Below are 18,461 nucleotides of genomic sequence, written 5' to 3' on the forward strand. Positions count from 1 at the left end.
CGTACCCATATGTGTGTACCTATGTGCCCATACACGTACAGACACACATACACAGGCATGAACGTTTGCACTCCCATGTAGATGCCCCCAGATATGTGCATGCATACAGATGCAAACATGTACAACTACATGTGTACACACCCCTAACCACATAGGGATAAATGTACAGATTTGCATGCATACGTGTTTGTGTACATGTGCCAGCAAGCACAATTGCTGCAGCATGCACATGCATGGACACACAGGTGTGTGACACACGTGTGCAACAGACATCCACACGACGCTCATATGCACAACAGACAGAGCGACTTCATGCATCTTGGCCAGAGCTTGCGGCCATGCCGCTGCCTGGGATTGCCATGGCACTGTGCCCTGGCAGTGTGTGCACACTGCGTGTGAAGGTTCCTCTGTGTGTGAAAATGTGTGTGCAGGGCTGTGTGTGTGCAGGGATGCATATGTGCCCAGTGGGAGCCTCTGTGTGACCATATCCCACGTATGTTCACATGTGCCACATGCCTGTGCAAGCCTGCATATGCCCCTCCACGTCCACATACCTGTGGGCTGCATGTGGGATACCGGGCACGTTCATGCCCAAGTGCGCCAAGTGCAGAGTGTGCCCATGCATGCCCATGCGTGCAGCATGTCCGTGTGTGCCGTGTGTACTCGTGTGCCCACGCGCGTGTGTGTGTGCCACACGTAGCCCGTGTGCCTGCAGTCCCACGTGCGCTCTCGCCCTCCGCGGTGCCCCCGGTGCGGCGAGGCGCGGTGCGGGCGCGGTGCGGGTGCCGAGGCGGGGCGCTGGGGAGCGCGACGAAGCGGGGGGCGGAGCACGGCGGCGGGGGCGAGAGGCGGTGCCAGCCCCCACCGACCTCCAAACTTTCATTAACTCGGCAGCACCGGCGGCGGCGGCGGCTCCGGGCCTGGTGAGCACCGGCACTGACACTGACACTGACACTGACACCGGGCTGGGCGCGGCGGAGCGGCGCCCCCGCAGGCCCACCCGGCGCGGCGGGAGGGGCCGCGCATCGGCATGGGCACGGTAAGGGGCGCGCACCTCCGCCGGCACCGGGTGCCCGGCCCGTCCAGCAGCTGTAGTAGCGCTGGGAATGGGACGGGAGGAGGAATGGGTGGGCTGCCCAACAGGGATGAGAAGGGGACGAGGGCGGCGAGGGCCTCCGGAGCGGCGGAGTCGGGGACATCGTTAGCAGCACCGGGAGCGGCCAGCCGTCAGGATGGTGTCGGGAGCGGAAGAGCGGGATAGCGGGATGCGGGGCGGTCCCGCATCTGTTGCTCTCGCGGCGCGGTGCCGAGGGAGCGCGGGGGCGCGGCGCACAGAGCGGGACCATTGCCACCGCACCCGGGGAGGGCGCCGGGCACCGGAGCGGCCCGGCTCGGTGACGGGCCGGGGGGGTTGGCGGTAATTTTCCACGGGCATGTGCCGGGGCGGGGCGGCGGAGCAGCCACCACGTGGCGGCTGATGTAACCGGGCCCCCCCCGCCACCGTACTGCACCGGGCGGCGGCGGGGGGAGCCGGGCGGCGGGCGCGTCGCGGCGGGCGCTGCCCGCGGAGCCGCCGCCGGAGCCGCCCCCGCGGGGCGGGAGGGGAGCATGGCGGCGGCGGGCCGGCCTGCTGCCCGCCTTCCGTGGGCACCGGGGAACCCCGGCCTCGGTTGCGGTGGGCCCGGCGGATGCTGGCGGAAGAAATGGCCTCGCAGGTGGCAGCGGCTGCACCGGTGCATCGGGCCGCCCTCCCGCCGGGCGTCAAGGAACAGGGGCTCTATCCTTCGGTCGGGCATCCCTGGCCTTCCGCTGGGTGCCGTGTGCTGCCTCCCCGTGCCGAGGTGTGATATCCTGTCCGGGAGCCTCTGTAGGTGCCCAGGCATCTCCGTTTCCACGATGCTTGCCACCCGTGCCGGCTCTAGGTACGAGCTGTGCTGCCCTCTGGTCTATCATGGCATCCCGCAACTCTGGGAGAGCCACACCGTGGCACCAGTGTTTTGCATCCTTGTCCCTGCTGAGCTGTCCAAGGAGACGCTGCAGCCTCGGGCATCCTTGCATCCGTCCCGTTGCCACACCACCGCTGGCTTCGCGCTCGGCGCTTGTCAGGCTGGGAGCCAATGCCAGCGGCATCTACGGTGCTCGTGGAGGCTTATCAGCACCTGGCAGACCCAGAGAGGAGTGGTAGCCGTCCGGCCCCGTGGGCACTCCCACTTCCCAAGGCACGGGATTAGCTCCCGGTGTGAATTCGGGGCCGCGGGGTGGACAGTTTTTGACTGGCTGGTGGTAGGTGTGTGATGGGGAGGAGGCCTGGCTACTGAGCCTGCACCTCCCACCTTTGAGAGGTCCCTGTGCCATTCGAAGAGCCAGGCTTGTGGCAGTGATGACATCTCAGCTCCCCTGGAAATGCAGGCAGTGCTGAAGAGGGCATTGGCAGTGGGGTGCAGTATCTGCGGTATCTGCCGGCAACAGCCTGTCTGCGCTGGAGGGGCTGGGGGCTCACAGCACAGTCCCTGGATTCCTGCCCCTTATCTACACTGCCCATGCTCCTTCCTTATGTCTTAAGGTCTTCTTCTGATTGCTTCAGAGTCATGGCAGCCTGGGGATAAGCCCTGGGGTGTTTGACTGCTGCTGGTGGTGGTTGGGGACCCTCAGTGCAGGTCAGGGGTCCTTCTTCAGCCAGCAAGGGTACTGAGCACTGGTGTAGGATCTGCAAACACCAATGCATGTTGCACAGATAATCAAACTGGTGTTTTGCAAGAGTGTGTGTCCCTTCCAGTGAGGTCAGGCTTCAGTGTCCCCCTGGGGCCTCCAGCAGCCCCAGGCTGGGGCAGGGTGAGGGCCAGGGAGACAGATGCCTGTGCCCATGCACTGTCCAGCAGCACCTGGCACCCGGCAGAGCCCAGCGGCTCAGCCCCGCTGCACTGCACGTGCATGCGATGCACCGGGGCAGAAGGCAATCGTTTCCCATCTGTGTCCTGCGCGGCAGCTGAGCCCTGCGCTGGCCCCGCTCAGCGCCCAGTCCCGGCGCTGTCGTGTGCTGCAGCCACTTCAGCTTCATCTCTCGCTGGGGGAGAGCTCAAGGGGCCCCTGTCCTGCCCACGGCCCCTGACGCCCACCTGCCGGGGGGCCAGCAGCCAGCTGTCCGCAAGGTCGTCTGTCCACACCGGGTAAATCTTTAACTGCTTCTTGGGAAACACCTGGGAGCTGCTCGTGTGGGTGCCAGGGGGTTCAGAGACACTACAGGGGCTGTGAGCCAGCAGGAAGAGACCCTGCCATCAACCTACCCAGCCCCGGGCCCTGCATCCTCCACCAGGAGTCCTGCTACCCAGTGGGCAGGTAGAGGGGAACAACTTGCCTGGCACAGCCCCCCCAGTTCCTGGAGGGAGGGGGAGACCTGGGGTGGGGATGTGCCCACCACACCAGTCACATCTCTCTTGGTGTCTTCTCCCCTCTGCCCAGCTTGCTCTGACGGAGGATTGAAGGACTCTAGTGCTGGTGCTGCAGCCAGCGTGACAGAGAGCGGGCAGGCAAGGGACCCTGCGCTGGGCAGCCGGCACCGTGCTCCAGCCTCCAGGAATGGCCGATAAGTGCAGCGAGGGGCTGCTGGTAAGTGCAGGGGTGTGGGGAACGGGCTGCTGTGCGCCACTGCCTCGGGACACAGAGAACCTGGGGCTCCTGTAGGATTTGGTGACCCCTCCGGTTGGGGTTGTGGCACCATGGTGCTCTCCCAGCATGATGATTTTTGGGCTGATGCTCTCTTTCTGTGAGCCTGTTGCCTGTGGGGCTCTTCGGGTGTGGTGTCTCATTGTGCCTGGAGATGCTATCACCTGTTTTCGGGCGCTCTGCCCAACCTTATCAACCACCCCAGCTTTGCAGGCAGGCAGCTCTACAGCCTGGTGTTGGCAAAGGGTGCAGGTGTTCCTCCAAGCCAGGTGCCTCCGAAGGGGCGCCTATTGTGGGTGCTTCTCCTTGCATTCACCCAGTAGGCTCTCTGAGACTGGGCTGGTAGGATGGTGCACTGGGAGAGGAAGGTTTCTCTGGGCACCAGTGTAATGCCTGACCTTCCATCCTCATGAGTGGTGTGTTGCAGAGTACTGTGAGTTTCCATGCACTTGCCTGCGCTGGGGTGGCTTTGGTGTTCCGGGCAGATGTGGGATGTGCCCACTGCATGTCTTTGAAGGAAGGCTGCGATGGCCCCATGCTTGTGGTAACTCAGGTTCCTGTGACAGGCTGCAGTGCCGCCTTGGGCAGGTGAGCCCCCAGGCTGGGCTTGGCTTCTTTCCCCTTTCCCGAAGGATAGGAGCTGAATGCTGAGATTGACATGGTCACCGGGCCCTCCCCTTCCCGGGGGGCTTCCTGAAATAGCTGCACACTCCAGCTGGAGGGCTGGGAGCCAGGGTTTGCCTGGGAAGCCAAGAGCCAGGGAAGCGGCATGCTCCAGCAAGTGCTTCCAGCGCTCCTGCGTGCACGCAGTTCCTCTGCTTGTGTGTCCCAGCATGGCCCCACGGCTGTGCCAGCAGCAGGGAGCCCAGCACCCATCCTACCCCCAATAGAGATGGCGTTGAGGCAGCTGGTGGGATAGGAAGGCAGATTTCTTCTGGAGAAGCCGTGGGCTGGTAACAGGGAGGTGGTGAGGATGTGTCTGGGCACAGTCGGGGGTCTGTCATGAGGACACACTTCTGCACATGGCACTTGCAGTGACTCCATGCCGTTGATGTTTTCTTGCTATGACCAGAACAGTCAGCATCGCACTGGGGAGAGGGCTGAGCCTGACACCCGTGTCAGGAAGCCAAACATTGGAGTGCCCACCCACTCCTCATAAATCTTTAACCCGCTTCTCAGAAGTACCTGACCAGCCCACCCCAGGGCCAGGGTGTCAGGTGCAGCAGGGTCTGACATGTGCTGTGTTGGCCACCTTGGCTCTCAGACCTCTTCTTGGCCCTCCTCTGATTGCAGGGTGCGAGGATACCCCCGCACAGGGTATTGCTGCTATGAGGTCTGTGGGGAGAAGGGTAGATCCCTGTGAGAGCATCCCTGCTCCTGAAGCATCCCCATTCCTGCATCCTGTGAGCCCTAGGAGGAGCTGCCTGAGTCCCTGGGAAAGGAACATAATCTCCTTGGCCTGCCTCCAGGGCCCTGCCAGTAACCTCGTAAAGTTTGGTCCCTGCCTGTCCTCTCATCCCTACCTGCAGGTGCAGCTCCCACCCCCACCACCTCCAGTCCAACCGGGCTCTCACTGTGCAACTCCTGCCGAGCATTGTGTGCAGTGCCTGTGGCTGGACAAGTTTACAGTGCCCACTGTGCCCCACCTGGGTAGGGATAGGGGTGATTGGAGGCAGCAGGTGGGTGATAAGCAGCTGTGCCTCAGTTTCCCCACCTGGGGCCTGGAGAACAAGGCTGATGTGTACTGCTTTTGCAGGATCTGTGTTTTCAAGTGTCCCTGTGAAGCTCTGAATGCTTACTCCAAAACAGGAGGCAGTTGGAAGGGGCCATGCCCATCCTACTCTCCCAAGCCCCAGAAATGCTGTAGATACCCAACAGAGTGCGGGACAGCTCCAAAGGTTTGGATCAGTCCCTGTGTAGCTGGGCAGAGGGGATCCCTGTGAGCCACAGGGGAGGGTCTGACTGCTTTTCCCTCCCAGGCCTTTAAGAACATTTTGTTTTGTTGTCCTTGGGTGCTTTGTTCAGGCTCCAACATTGCCAGTGGCTCCTGACTCCCAGGGCTGCCTTGCTGGCACGGCCAGGCAGCCTTTGGCTGCAGCTTGCCCAGTTCAGGTAGGCTTCTGCTGTCACCCAAGACCACCCTGAGTACACACTGGGATGCTGCTCCCATTGCACTGCAGGGGGGGGTAAGGGCTGGGGGGGTCCCTGCCTGTTCCAGACACCCCCAGCGGCGCAGTGCCACTGACCAGTGGCAGGAGCTGCGGAAGTGGCTTTTGGCTGCGGGAGCCCTTCCCGGAATACCAAGGGGCAGTGATGGGGGGGCTGGCGGGGGATTTTTCTGCCTGAACGCCCCAGGAGAATCATGTCTGCCCTGGTAGAATGGGGCCGGAGAAAGGCAGCCCTGTCGGGAAGCACTCAGCTAGGCACTGGGACAGGTCCCTGGGCATCATTCCTACCCCAGTCACCCTGCAGTCCAGACAATGGGCTGGAAGACCTGTGGGCCACCCTCCATGCATGCATCACCCTTGTATCTCTAGTTGAGCCCCAGCACCACCAGCCAGTCAGGTTGGGGACGAGAATGCCAGGGTAGGTGAGGCCCTTTGTTTCCAGCAGTGTGCCTCCGTGCAGCTGGCTGTCCCCTCTGTCTGCTGGCTGGGCTGCCAGGGAACTGGTGGTTTGCTCCCACAGGACAAGGCTGGCACATCCCCAGGACAGGGCGGTGGGTCCTGCTGTGCTGTGCTGTTCTCAGGCTGCTCTAAGGGGGAGGGGGTGCAACGTGCCCAGGGTAAGACATGGTGGGGGCACACAGGTGGCCCAGGCAGTGTTGCAGCTGAACTGGGTCGTGGAGGGATGCCCACGAGGTGCCCACACATCTTGCAGGGTGTCTGGGCACAGAGCTTCCTGGTTGCATGTAGGGCAGGACTGGGCTGGAGTCACGGGCTGGCACAGCATGGGGTGGCTCTTCGCTTGCATATCTTGGGGGGCACAGCTGGGTGCTGCCATTGCATGAGTGGGACATATCCCAAGCTACTGGGTGGCTGGTGCAGGGGGGGACAGGACCACGCTACTGGGTGCTGGCATGTGGGAGGTTGAGTGCCCACCCTGCACACGTGTGCTGTTCACGTGTGCGCCCACGGCTGCTGCTGCCCGGACCCCAGATGGTCGCCCGAAAGCGCCAGCCCGTCCCCCCCGCCCTCGTTGCACCATCATGCGTCGCTGACGCCTTGGCCACACTCCCCAGCCGGGACACAGGGCTGGGAGCAGCTGGGGCACCCCAAGCCTGGCTGCAGGGCACCCTCTGACTGGCCTCCAATGGGATACAGCACCCCACCAGGGTCCCACCTCGCACTGGCAAAGGGGTGAGCAGGGAGGCTGTGGGGTGCCTGGGCAGTGAAGGGGTCGTGGCAAGCCCTCCTGCCAGCCAGATGGTCCCCCTCGGGGCAGTGACCTTGTAAGGGTTGCCATGGAGGCGCCATGATGTCACCAGTAGTATGACGTTGAGTGAAGTAGCATGGCACCAGGCTGGGGATGGTGCCAGTAGAAAGGCTTGTCCCTGTGCTCCTATCCCCAAGCATGGCCATGCCCTGTTGCTGCAGCCCTTGAATACCCACTGTTGGGATTGGACGTGCAGGGCCAAGCTGCTCTGTGGATGATGGGCATAGGGGGCAGGAATGCATGTTGAGGCACGGGAACAGGGGGCTCTGAGGGAATGTCATCTTCTGCTATGCTCCAAGAGCAGCTCCTGGCCCCGACCAGACGGGCAGCGGTGCCCGCAGGGAGGGCAGTGCTGCCCACTGGAGCGTGCAGGGCTGTGAGCAGCTGGACCCCGCTAATGAGGCCTCATTAAGTGGGACAGGGCTGAGCCCGCTGTGCAGTCTGCTCTGCCTTGTCCTGCCTACTCGAGCTAGGGAGGGCACCTGGCTTTTGGGGGTACAGCTCGTGGGGGGTAGCAGAGGCACGGCAGTGCCTGCGGGGTGGGCCAGGCAGGCATGGTGCCAGGGCAGGTGGCATGGTGGGGTGCTGGTGCTGCATCGGAGCGGGCGACAGGGGGCCGAGCCTGGCTGGGAGGCAAGTGGGGAGCAGTGCCAAGCGCTGGAGGCAGCGGGCGGGGGAAGGCGGGAGGGCGGGCGGCTGCTGCTGCGCCGGAGCCCGAGGTGCCAATGAAGCTGGGGACTCACGGAGCCGTCCAGCCTGGGCCCCCGGATGGCAGCTGCGAGCAGCCAGGCCCCCTCGGACCCTCTCAGCAGGTCAGTGGGCAGGTGAGAGCAGGGTCTGGGGGGCAGACTGGGGGGCGGGCCAAACGGAATGGTGGCCATGCTGGTGCTGTCCCCCCACCATTCATGGGTCTCCAAAACCCTTTGTACTGTCTTCGGGGTGGTGGATCTGCAGGACTGAGCTGCAGCTGTAGATTTGTGCCATGGCATGCTGGAGAGATACCCCCAAGCCCCACAGCCTTTGATGTGGGGTGCTCCAGGGAGGGAGGGCAGAGCATGGCACCAAACCCCTCCATGGCTGCAATTGTGTTGGGAGCAAGAAGTGATTGCCTGACAGCTGCGTGTTTGTTATCCCTGGAATCTACTGATTTTGCAGAAGGGGTTCACAGCACCTGAGTTGCAACTCAGTGCTGCAGGGGCATAGTGTAGCAAAGATCCTCCTTCTCTTCTCTTCCCCTCCCCTCTTCTCTTTCATTGGTATTAATGTCAAAGTTTGCCCCAGCCCCACCATGGCACCTCAGGGCAGTGGCTCACAGAACATGCTCAGGGCTGTCACTGGGACTGGACAGACTTCTGCAATGAGAGGTGGTGAAGGCTGTGTAATGCTCCTGAGAGGTCCTGGGGTTTGGGCATGCCCCTCATCACTGCATTATCCCAGCTCTGGGACTGTCCCCAGCACCATGCTAGATGCCTTTTCCCCCACAAGATGCCTCTGCTACACCGGGACAGGGACAAACATGGGGCTGGGCACCAAAGAGAGAGGGAAGGGAGAGTTAGGATGTGCTGGTGAGGCTGAGAGTCAGGATGTGCAGGGCACAGCAACCTCTGATGCAGGGATGACATTTGTGGATTCATTACCCCATGTACCAGGGACAAGGAGTGGAGTGCCAGATTATAGGGCCCCCAGCACTTGGGATCAGTAGAGAGTCAGCAAGGGCACGCAGGACACCCCCTCTCTAAGTGACCCCATCCCTTCATCCCTTGGGACCCCCACCTCAGGCTGGGGTTCATCTGCCTCCAACATCCTGCACCCTACTTTGTTGCTCTGGAAGAGCCACTTTTGTGGCAAATGATGTAATTAGCTTATTTTTCTATCTTCCAGCAGCCCCTGCCTAAAACAGCCATGAGTGTGTTGCCATCGCCATGGCAATGAGCAATGACATCAGGCTGATGACATCAGGGGTACTGGTACCCTCTGCTGGCATTGCAGGAGCATCCCTGACAGCCCCTGAGTTGAAGGTTGGATGGAGAAATTGGGAGTCCCTTAATGGTTAATGGGGGCTGGATAAGGTTTGTGCCCCACAGAGTGCCTATGCGAGGCTGGCATACCCCCACGTGGACAGTTTGAATGGGAAAAAAGAGGAGGGGGTTCATGCTGGAGATGCCTCCCATGAGGACATCCCCTTCCAGTATCGACCCTGCCACCATCACAAGCTTACCAGCCATAAATCAGGGCCCCTTAGGGAAGTGGGGCGCATCCGGGCACCCCAGCCAAGCTGTCATTGTGTGAGGCAATGCTGCTTAGCATGAGAAAGACTTTGGTGCCAGGCAGGGTGATGGATGATGCTGCCTGCTTTGCTGGGCTGGGGAAGTTTTGGCCGTGGTGTATGAGGGGTTCCCTGGGGAAAGGGGAGGAAGGATGCCTCGGGCACCCCAAACGTCCCCTTTTGGGAAGTTTTTGGATATTCCCTTTTGGAACTTCCCTTCTGGAGATATTTGGGGTGCCTGTGGCATCTTTCCTCCTCCCTGATGTTATCACCGAAGCCAGGCATCCTTTGAAGCTGCATTGGATTACATGCATGGAAAATTTGGGGCCTGGGAGCAGGACCTGGTGCCCCCAGAGACTGCACTGTTGCTGGGTGGCAGCTCTCCCTTTGCATTCCAGCTCTGTCTTTTTCCCACAGCAGGGAAAGGGGGGAGTTTGATCTTCCCAGATGTCTGGATTCTCTCTATCCACCCCCTTCTTTTACCATGTGGGGTTGGGAGGGTGGTTAATGAGTGTAAAGGACAGGGTGACCTTCCTAGATTTGGGGGGGCGGGGGGGGGGGGGTGGTAGCGGGCTGATGGGTGAGCATGCAAGTGTTTGTGCACGTGTGCTCACTTGTGCATGCATGGACACACATGTGGCTGCCCCCTTATTGGGGACAAGTGCACCAAAACCCAGTGCTGCAGGAAAGGAGGAGGGAGCAGCACAGGCCTGGTGGTTTCATTGCACTGGTGCCAAGCAACTCAAATTTGGGGTGCTCCATGAGGCTTGGGAGTGAAGCCAGGGTCACCTGAGCAGAGTGATGTCTTGGAAGAGGGATGAGGTCCCCTGTGGGCACCAAGGCTCCTGACTGAGCTGGAGCCATACAGTGTATCTGGTCCCCTCACTAGAGCCTTTGTCAGGGAGGCTGGAGCATTGCCCCACTCCTGCTGGCTGTGCTGCTCATTAGGAGCCTTGTTAGTGCGAGCAGCTTAATCAGAGCTTCCCGGTCGGATCAGTCTGCTCGAGTGGGCAGTGTGCCCTGGCATGGGGACACTGCCAGTGTCCTGTCCCCCGCTTTTGTCCCCCTGACTCTTGCTCTTGCACAGCACCCCACAAGAAGAATCTCTGCTGGGAGGGAGGTCCCTCAGCACCTGGAGCTGCTGTGAGCTTGTTTCCAATGGACCCTTGGCTCACAGGGTCAGGTGGGGGCACTCAGGTTCCCCGTCTGGGCACGGCAGTGCATTGCCCCTGTAGCCCTGCCCCAAGTGCCCTCCGATCCCCCTCGCTCCTGTCGTGCAGCCCTGCTCCCCTGCAGCCCCCCCGCAGCCCGCGGCGCGTGCGGGCCCCACTCGCAGCAGATGGCTTTGTTTGGCAGCGCGGTGCCGGAGTCGCTGGGCATCACGTCCCGGCTGTGCCGGCCCTAATCAAATGATACGGTTAGGTGCACAGCGCCTGCTGCCTGCACCCCGCTGGCGTGAGCAGATCCAAAGTGACGGCTCCCATTTGTGGCCCACTCACTGCTGGCATCAGCCATTGTGGGGGGCACATGTGGAGGTGGGCATGGGCACTGGGGTGTCCGTGGTGGTGAGTCCAGCACTGTGGAGTTCCAATAGGCTCCTAGAGTTGCTGGCACCCTGTGCTGCTCCTGTAGGAGCATGGGTGCTGTGGGATTATGAACTGGCAACCAGCACCCTCACCCCCATGAACCCATCCATCACCTGGGCTCGGGAGGGGAGGGCTTGGGGCATCCCTGCATTGCAAAATGCCATCTACCCTCAGCCTAACCTGCCAGAGCTCCACAGTATCCACGCAGGGCATTAGTACGACCCTAGGGCTGTGCTGGGACGGAGCCATGGGGTGATGAGTTCCATCCCTGCTGGGGTGACAGGCACTCATGTCCTTTGTTGTTGTTCTCCTTGGTGTGAGCTCACATTGTGTGGCAGTCTGCACAAAGCGCCCTTTCTTGACCTCTTCTGCCCCCCCCCCCAGTCCCCTGCAGTGAGAGACAGCTAGGCATTGGGACGGTCCACACAGGGGACCCAACTGCATGGGACCCCCTGTGACCTGCCCCAAGCATGGTGCCCTTGCTTAGTGCTGAGCTGGCAGCAGGACCCTGACTGAAGCAGGGTGCTTTTCCTCGGGGGGGTACCCAGGCCCCTGCCAGCTCTAGTCACTGCACCTCATTTCCCATCAAGAGGGGCTTCTGCTTCACCCCGGGGGTCCCACAATTTCCCCTCCTGCTGTGGGCAGTGGCCACCCAGCAGGACCTCTCTTGCTGGGCGCAGGGAGGGGGGGCACGAGAACAGAGGCCCCTTTGTGCTCTGGCGCCTGGACCTGCTTTGTATGAGTTGCAGGCTCTCCCTTTGCTGCAGCCGGGCTCTAGGCAGAGCCATTCATTGGGGGGGGGCAGCACTGCTGCCCTCCCCCTCCTTGGCACTGCCTGTGCGTGGCGGGTGGTGGGGGGGTGGGATGGGGAAGGATGCCGGGGACCTCCCAGTCCCGCTTGGTGGCTGTCACCCTTCCAATGGGGCCAACAGGGGGGTCCCCAGTTGACACATCCCACGGCATATCCCTGCAGAACGGTGCCGTGCCTGGGGAGCAGGGCAAGCAGGAGAAGAGCGTCAAGCGTGGCAACTGGGGCAACCAGATCGAGTTTGTGCTGACCAGCGTGGGCTATGCCGTGGGCCTAGGCAACGTCTGGCGCTTCCCATATCTCTGCTACCGCAATGGAGGAGGTGGGTGTCAGGGGGCCAAGGAGTGGGCTTCTTCTGGGCAGGTGTGGGGCTGCACACCCCAGCCCCACATGGTATTTCTTGGGGTGATGCAGGGCATGGGAAGCACAGCCATACCTGGGGTTACTGCTTACTCATCCTCTGGTTCCTGCTCACCAGGTGCCTTCATGTTCCCCTACTTCATCATGCTCGTGTTCTGCGGCATCCCCCTCTTCTTCATGGAGCTCTCCTTTGGGCAGTTTGCCAGCCAGGGCTGCCTTGGCGTCTGGAGAGTCAGCCCCATGTTCAAAGGTAAGAAGCTGCCGGTCTGTACTGGCACAGGCCAGCATGGGACACCTGCTGTCACAGTACCTGGCAGCTGGTGTGACCCTCACACACCATGGGATGCATGCACACCTCTGGCACATCACATGGCCCGGTACAGGCACCTGCAGCCTGTGCAGTCCTGCAGACGCATGCCCTGCACATGGATCACCGTCTGCATTGCACTGGTCCCCTGTGCACATGCCCACCCTGGCTACGCTGCCCTGCACAGCCTGCCTGGCACGCATTACATGTGCCCCTGCACATGCATCTCCTGCGCAAACCCCAGCCCTGCGTTGGCATCCACTGCAGGCATTACACACGCATCCCTGCATATGCCACACGTGTCCCCAGCACATCACTCCTGCAGAGGCCACTCAGGTCCCCTGAACACACTGTGGCATGTTCATGCAGTCGTCTTCCTGGACCATAGGTAGCAGGTGCTGTGCCCACGTGCTTGTCTTGCCATGGCTGGACCCTGCTCCAGGTGCATCTCCTGGCTTCCTGGTGTGCTCCCATGCTGCTGTCTCCCCGGCCCACACCTGCAGGCTGGCTCCCAGATGACATGCCCACAAACTCACATCTGAGTGCAGGCAGCCTATGCACACACTCTTGTGTGCTCTGCACAGTGACATGCCGAGCCTGGGCTGCACTTCCCTGTGCTCATGTGGCCTGTCACATGCCACCAGATAACTGCAGGACTAAAATTGCTGTAGCCAGGAGTGACCCCCACCCAGTTGTTCTCTTGGGCTGCAGACCCCAAGGATTTGCCTGCAGTTTGTGTGCATTGCTATGTGTCTCAGGGAACCCTTAGTACCTAGGCTTGTTTGGAGGTAGAGAACTCCATGCAGTGCTCCTCACACCCATGCCAAAGCCAGGCGCTGAGCTGCAGCATGGCTGCAAGGCTGCTGACAGCATCGCATGCAGCCCACCCCTCCCATGCCACAACCCCTGGTGCCGTGCCGCCGCACCCTGCCGCTCACCCCTCCCCGGTGCTGTTCCCAGGCGTGGGCTACGGGATGATGGTGGTATCCACATACATCGGGATCTACTACAACGTGGTGATCTGTATTGCCTTCTACTACTTCTTTGTGTCCATGACGCGTGTGCTGCCCTGGACATACTGCAGCAACCCCTGGAACACGCCTGACTGCGTGGGGGTGCTGGACGGGAACCTCTCCAGCCGTGCTGCCCTCAACATCACCCAGCTCCTCAACACCACCCAGAAACGCACCAGCCCCAGCGAGGAGTACTGGAGGTACCAGGGCTGCGATCAGGGATGGGGGAGGTGATGATAGTTGGGTCCCACTGACGCTGCTGCCCCCTCCCCATACAGGAGGTATGTGCTGAACCTGTCGGATGATATCGGGAACCTGGGCGAGGTGCGGCTGCCCCTCCTGGGCTGCCTTGGTGTCTCCTGGGTCGTTGTCTTCCTCTGCCTCATCAAGGGCGTGAAATCCTCGGGGAAGGTACCTGTGTGTGTGTACCCCTCTCTGTGGGTGTGGACATGCCTTCAGGATAGATGGCTATGTCGCCTCTAGGTATAGCCCCTCCCCTACTGGGAATGAACCTCCCCTTGTGGACATGTCCCTATCGCTTCTGGGCACAGCTCCTCCTCTTTTAGCATTGTCCCTGCCCTCTGTGTATGCTCCTCCCACTCTGGGAAAGGTGACACCCCTGTGACCTGGCCACGTCCCTTCTGGACACAGCTCCTCCCATGTGGCCATGGTCCCACCTCCTTGAAGATAGTCCCTTCTCTGGACCAATCCTCTCCTCCTGGTCTGCCACTCCACACTCTGGACCATAACCCTAGCCCATAGCCACACCTTAGCCACAGCTGCCTGTGTCCCCACCCCTGCCCCCATCCCCACCTCACTGAGGTGCTGCCCCACAGGTGGTGTATTTCACGGCCACCTTCCCGTATGTGGTGCTCACCATCCTCTTTGTGCGCGGCATCACGCTGGAGGGGGCCGTCACTGGCATCATGTACTACCTGACACCCCAGTGGGACAAGATCCTCAATGCCAAGGTGAGCAGGGATGAAGGGTGGTGGGCAGCCAGGGCTGAGCAGGGCTAGGGGCACAGCATTGAGCATCCCACTGCCACAGGTGTGGGGTGACGCGGCCTCTCAGATCTTCTACTCGCTGGGCTGTGCCTGGGGTGGGCTCATCACCATGGCCTCCTACAACAAGTTCAACAACAACTGCTACCGGTGAGTGCCTGACCACAGTCCCCCAGCTCTGCTACTGTCCTTGTGTCCACTGCCAGCCTTGACTCCTCTTCCCATAGGGACAGCATCATCATCAGCATCACCAACTGTGCTACCAGTGTCTACGCTGGCTTCGTCATCTTCTCCATCCTGGGCTTCATGGCAAACCATCTGGGTGTGGATGTCTCCAAGGTGGCTGACCATGGACCAGGTCTGGCCTTCGTTGCCTACCCTGAGGCCCTCACCTTGCTCCCTATCTCGCCACTGTGGTCCGTTCTCTTCTTCTTTATGCTCATCCTCCTGGGGCTGGGTACACAGGTAGGTCATGGTGGGGCCAGCTTATTCAGATGGGATGGCATGGTGGGGCCAAGGAGGTGACATGCTGCCCTCTGCCCCATATGCAGTTCTGCCTGCTGGAGACTCTGGTCACGGCCATTGTGGATGAGGTGGGCAATGAGTGGATCATCCGCAAAAAGACCTTTGTGACGCTGGGAGTGGCTGTGGCTGGCTTCCTGCTGGGTATCCCACTCACCACACAGGTAGGTGACCGCAGGGTGCCATTGCTTTGGCCACCTTCATCAGCCACATCCACTTTGTTGCCACTGTGATGGTAATGACAGCCAGGGCCTGGTCTTGCCAGGCCAACATGGGTGATGGTACCCAGAATTTAGTGTCTCCATGCTGACTTGGGCATCAGGCATTGCTGTGCCAGCTGTGGTGGTGGTATTCGAGCTGTGTGCTGCCAGCACAGTCAGCATGGCTGTGCTGTTGCCCTGCCAGCAGTGGTGGTACCACAGGGGCAACTGTGCCAGTGTGTTTGTCTCCTAGGCGGGCATCTACTGGCTCCTGCTGATGGATAACTACGCTGCCAGCTTCTCCCTGGTGGTCATCTCCTGCATCATGTGCGTGGCCATCATGTACATCTATGGTAGGTACAGCTGCCTGCAGCCAATCAGATGGTAGGGCTGACCCAGCCAGCCAATGGGGAAGTGTTTGTCCCAACATCTGGCCAATCAGCAGTTTGGTCTCTGCTGCATGGAGAGGCTGTTGCCTAATCGGGGGCTGGGGCTGGAGCCGGGTGGGCGGTGAGGGGGCTCAGGTTGTCACCAGGGCTGATGGTTACTTTTCTCCCCAGGACACCGCAACTACTTCAAGGACATTGAGATGATGCTGGGTTTTCCTCCCCCGTTCTTCTTCCAGATATGCTGGCGCTTCATCTCACCTGCCATCATATTTGTGAGCATCACAGCCATGGGGCATTGGGCTGTGGGAGGAGGGGGTGAGGAGCTCACCTGCACATGACACTCCCTGGAGAGGAGAGTGCTGGGCTCAGGAGAGCAGCAATAGTGCAGAGTGGGGAAGCTGTGGGGGCACAGAGCAAGCTTCCTGCTCCTCACTATCCCTGCCTATCCCTTCCCAGTTCATCCTGGTCTTCACAGTGATCCAGTACCGGCCCATCTCCTACAATGAGTATGTCTACCCTACCTGGGCCATCAGCATCGGCTTCCTCATGGCGCTCTCTTCTGTCATCTGCATCCCCATCTACGCCATCTACAAAGTGTGCCGTTCTGAGGGGGACACACTGCTTGAGGTGGGTGGCCAAGGGCTACACCCTTTTGTCTATGTCCCACCTGGGGCTGCCATCAAGACTGTCCCTGACCTCACTGGAGCTGTCAGCAGTGGCTGTGTGCAGGCAGCATGTGTTGGGTACCATATGTCTGTACACCCCTGGAAGCTGCTGGCAGCTTAGTGCCGACTGGGGCAGGGGAGCATGGTGGGTGCTAATCACGTCTCCATCCTCTCCCTTTCTAGCGCTTGAAAAATGCTACCAAGGCAAGCAAGGACTGGGGCCCAGCGCTGCCAGAGCACCGCAGTGGGCGCTACGCCCCAGTGTTCAGCCTTTCCACTGAGTCCCACCTAGAGGTGCAGCCTCTGCAGCCAGAGAAGGGCCAGAATGAAGCAGTGGCTGCATCCCCCGTGCAGGGCAGCAATGGCTCAGCCCACAGCCAGGACTCCAGACTGTGACCCCCCACAATCCCCGCACCCCCTCTAACCCCTCTTGCACCTTCCGCTGGCGGAGCCTGGCTCCGGGCCGCACTGGACCATGGGGGCTCTCAGCACCCATCCCCGAGACCCCCCCACCTCCTCGCCGGTTAACCCCTCCCGCCCCCGCCCCCGTGGCGTTCGTTAACCCTCGTGTTTACGGTAACCTTTGTGCTCGACGCTGGGACAAGAGAGGAGGGGGCACAGCCCCGGGAGGGCCGGGAGCCAGAGGCACTTTGCAGGGGCCTTGACCTGGGGGTATGCACAGGATGGGGGGGTGGGATGTTCCCAGGCTCTCACCCCCCCTTCCCTAAGCCAGGCAGCCTGCCCTGCCATGGGGCACCCTCCAGACCTTCCCATGGGGAGGACATGGGGTGGGACCAGGGTTGGGCATGTCAAGATTGCCCACGGCCTGTGTGTGCACAAGGCCATCGTGGCAGGGGTTGGCACTGCAGGGACCCCCAGCCTGTGTGCACACTCACCGTGGCTCAGAGCCTACTGGGTCTCACAGGTGGTCATACCTAGGGGTGCTGCCAGGCACCAGGCCAGCACAGGGAGATGGGGGGCAAGCATGTTGCTTGCACCGGCAGGGGGATCTGATGGCACAAGACACAAGCACTTAGAGCACACGTGTGTACACGTGTGTGTCCGTCACAGACACAGGATGGGCACAGATGTGGCGTACATGGGCATGCACATACGCACGGTACGCCGGGGCTGTGCAGGCAGTGAGCTGCTCCTCTCCATGCACCTCTCCACCCTGTGGCCCCACTGGGGTCTGTGGGTGCCCTTCTGGGTGGCCAGGCATCGCCTACAAAGCTGGGCACAGCCACAAGCAGCATGGGCACAGCCCCATGCCGCTGCTTGCCCCACAGTGGGGCAGGAGGCTGGGGAGTACTTAGGCCTGGCCGGGGGGTAACTAGACAGGGATGAGGTCCAGCTCTCCCTGGCAGCCCCAGCACTGGCAGGGGAGGACCCTCCATGGTGCTAAGGGGGAGCAGGATGGACCGGCCTCCCCCATCTGCTGCTTAGCAAGAGGTACCAGCGGAGACACGAAGGGCTGCACCAGCCCACTCGCTCCGAGCCATCTGGGGATGCTCAGTCCCTAACCAGTATTAGTGGAACAGGATGCACTCGCAAAGGCTGGGTGGTTTTAAATCTGTCTTCCAGCTTCAGCCAAAGGGCTTGGAGCTCTTGATTTGGGGTGGATGGGATGAGACCCTTCCTACCCCACTCGCTCCCCTCCCAGCCAGCACCCTGTTTTCCCTATGTTGCAGCCCCGAGGCTGGCACAGGGACATGGCACAGCTTGGCACAGTGGCGGGCGGCGGTGGGCGGCGAGCCCCAGCAGGATGTTCCAGCTCCCCGTCCCGAGCCCCCCGTCGTGCCGCGGCGAGGGGCGCAGGTTCCCGCATGGTGCCCGTGCTCTGCCCCTCGAGTCACGCCGCTACTCTTCACCTCTAATTGTTAGCAATAATGCGCGCGTCCCTGGGCAGCGCTGCCTGTGCCAGTGTCTCTGGGCAGCACTGCCTGTGCCAGTGTCTCTCCTGGTGTAGAGTTCTAAAGTATCCTAGATTTTAATGAGATTTATATTCCTGAGGCTGTGTCCTGCTGTGGCCTTCTTTGGGAAATATATGGAGGGAGGGAAGTGTTGAAGAGTGGGGGCCCATACTTGCTGGGTGCAGGTCTTTTCACCTCTGATACCAGGTATTGACACTCAACAGCCAGCTAAGTCCTGGGGAATTCTTTTCCCTACCAGCTGGTGGTAAGGCAGAGGATGGAGGACAGGCTTATTCTTGCTGGGGGAGAGCATTGTCCCCAAATGGACAG

At 61.0% G+C, this 18,461-nt stretch overlaps 1 protein-coding gene across 4 annotated transcripts; it reads left to right on the top strand.

Moving 5' to 3' along the window:
- Window positions 1-881: 881 nt before the first annotated feature.
- SLC6A9 (solute carrier family 6 member 9) lies at window positions 882-18,230 on the top strand. 4 transcript variants are annotated; one of them, XM_014872106.2, is made up of 14 exons: window positions 882-1,039; window positions 3,460-3,606; window positions 11,924-12,080; window positions 12,237-12,368; window positions 13,386-13,638; window positions 13,717-13,849; window positions 14,275-14,409; window positions 14,489-14,592; window positions 14,670-14,907; window positions 14,994-15,128; window positions 15,418-15,517; window positions 15,725-15,825; window positions 16,010-16,180; window positions 16,402-18,230. In XM_014872106.2, exons 2-14 carry the CDS (start codon window positions 3,577-3,579, stop codon window positions 16,612-16,614), a joined length of 1,902 nt encoding a protein of 633 aa, XP_014727592.1. In that variant the 5' UTR covers window positions 882-1,039; window positions 3,460-3,576; the 3' UTR covers window positions 16,615-18,230. The 4 variants fall into 4 exon arrangements, with proteins under 4 accessions (XP_014727592.1, XP_088025898.1, XP_088025897.1 ...); XM_088169772.1 differs by lacking the exon at window positions 3,460-3,606 and having other exon boundaries at window positions 884-1,039; XM_088169771.1 differs by lacking the exons at window positions 882-1,039; window positions 3,460-3,606 and adding an exon at window positions 7,808-7,910.
- Window positions 18,231-18,461: the final 231 nt, after the last annotated feature.

This window comes from Sturnus vulgaris, chromosome 9 (genome assembly GCF_052056855.1).
Source record: "Sturnus vulgaris isolate bStuVul1 chromosome 9, bStuVul1.hap1, whole genome shotgun sequence".
NCBI classification, from domain to species: Eukaryota; Metazoa; Chordata; class Aves; order Passeriformes; family Sturnidae; genus Sturnus; species Sturnus vulgaris.

Excerpts from the sequence above, each read along its gene's own strand:
- SLC6A9 (XM_088169770.1), top strand. The coding sequence starts at position 7,824 with ATGAAGCTGGGGACTCACGGAGCCGTCCAGCCTGGGCCCCCGGATGGC. Across the intron at positions 14,410-14,488 it reads ACAAGATCCTCAATGCCAAG|GTGTGGGGTGACGCGGCCTC; the intron begins GTGAGCAGGGAT and ends CCACTGCCACAG. Across the intron at positions 15,518-15,724 it reads GGCCATCATGTACATCTATG|GACACCGCAACTACTTCAAG; the intron begins GTAGGTACAGCT and ends TTTTCTCCCCAG.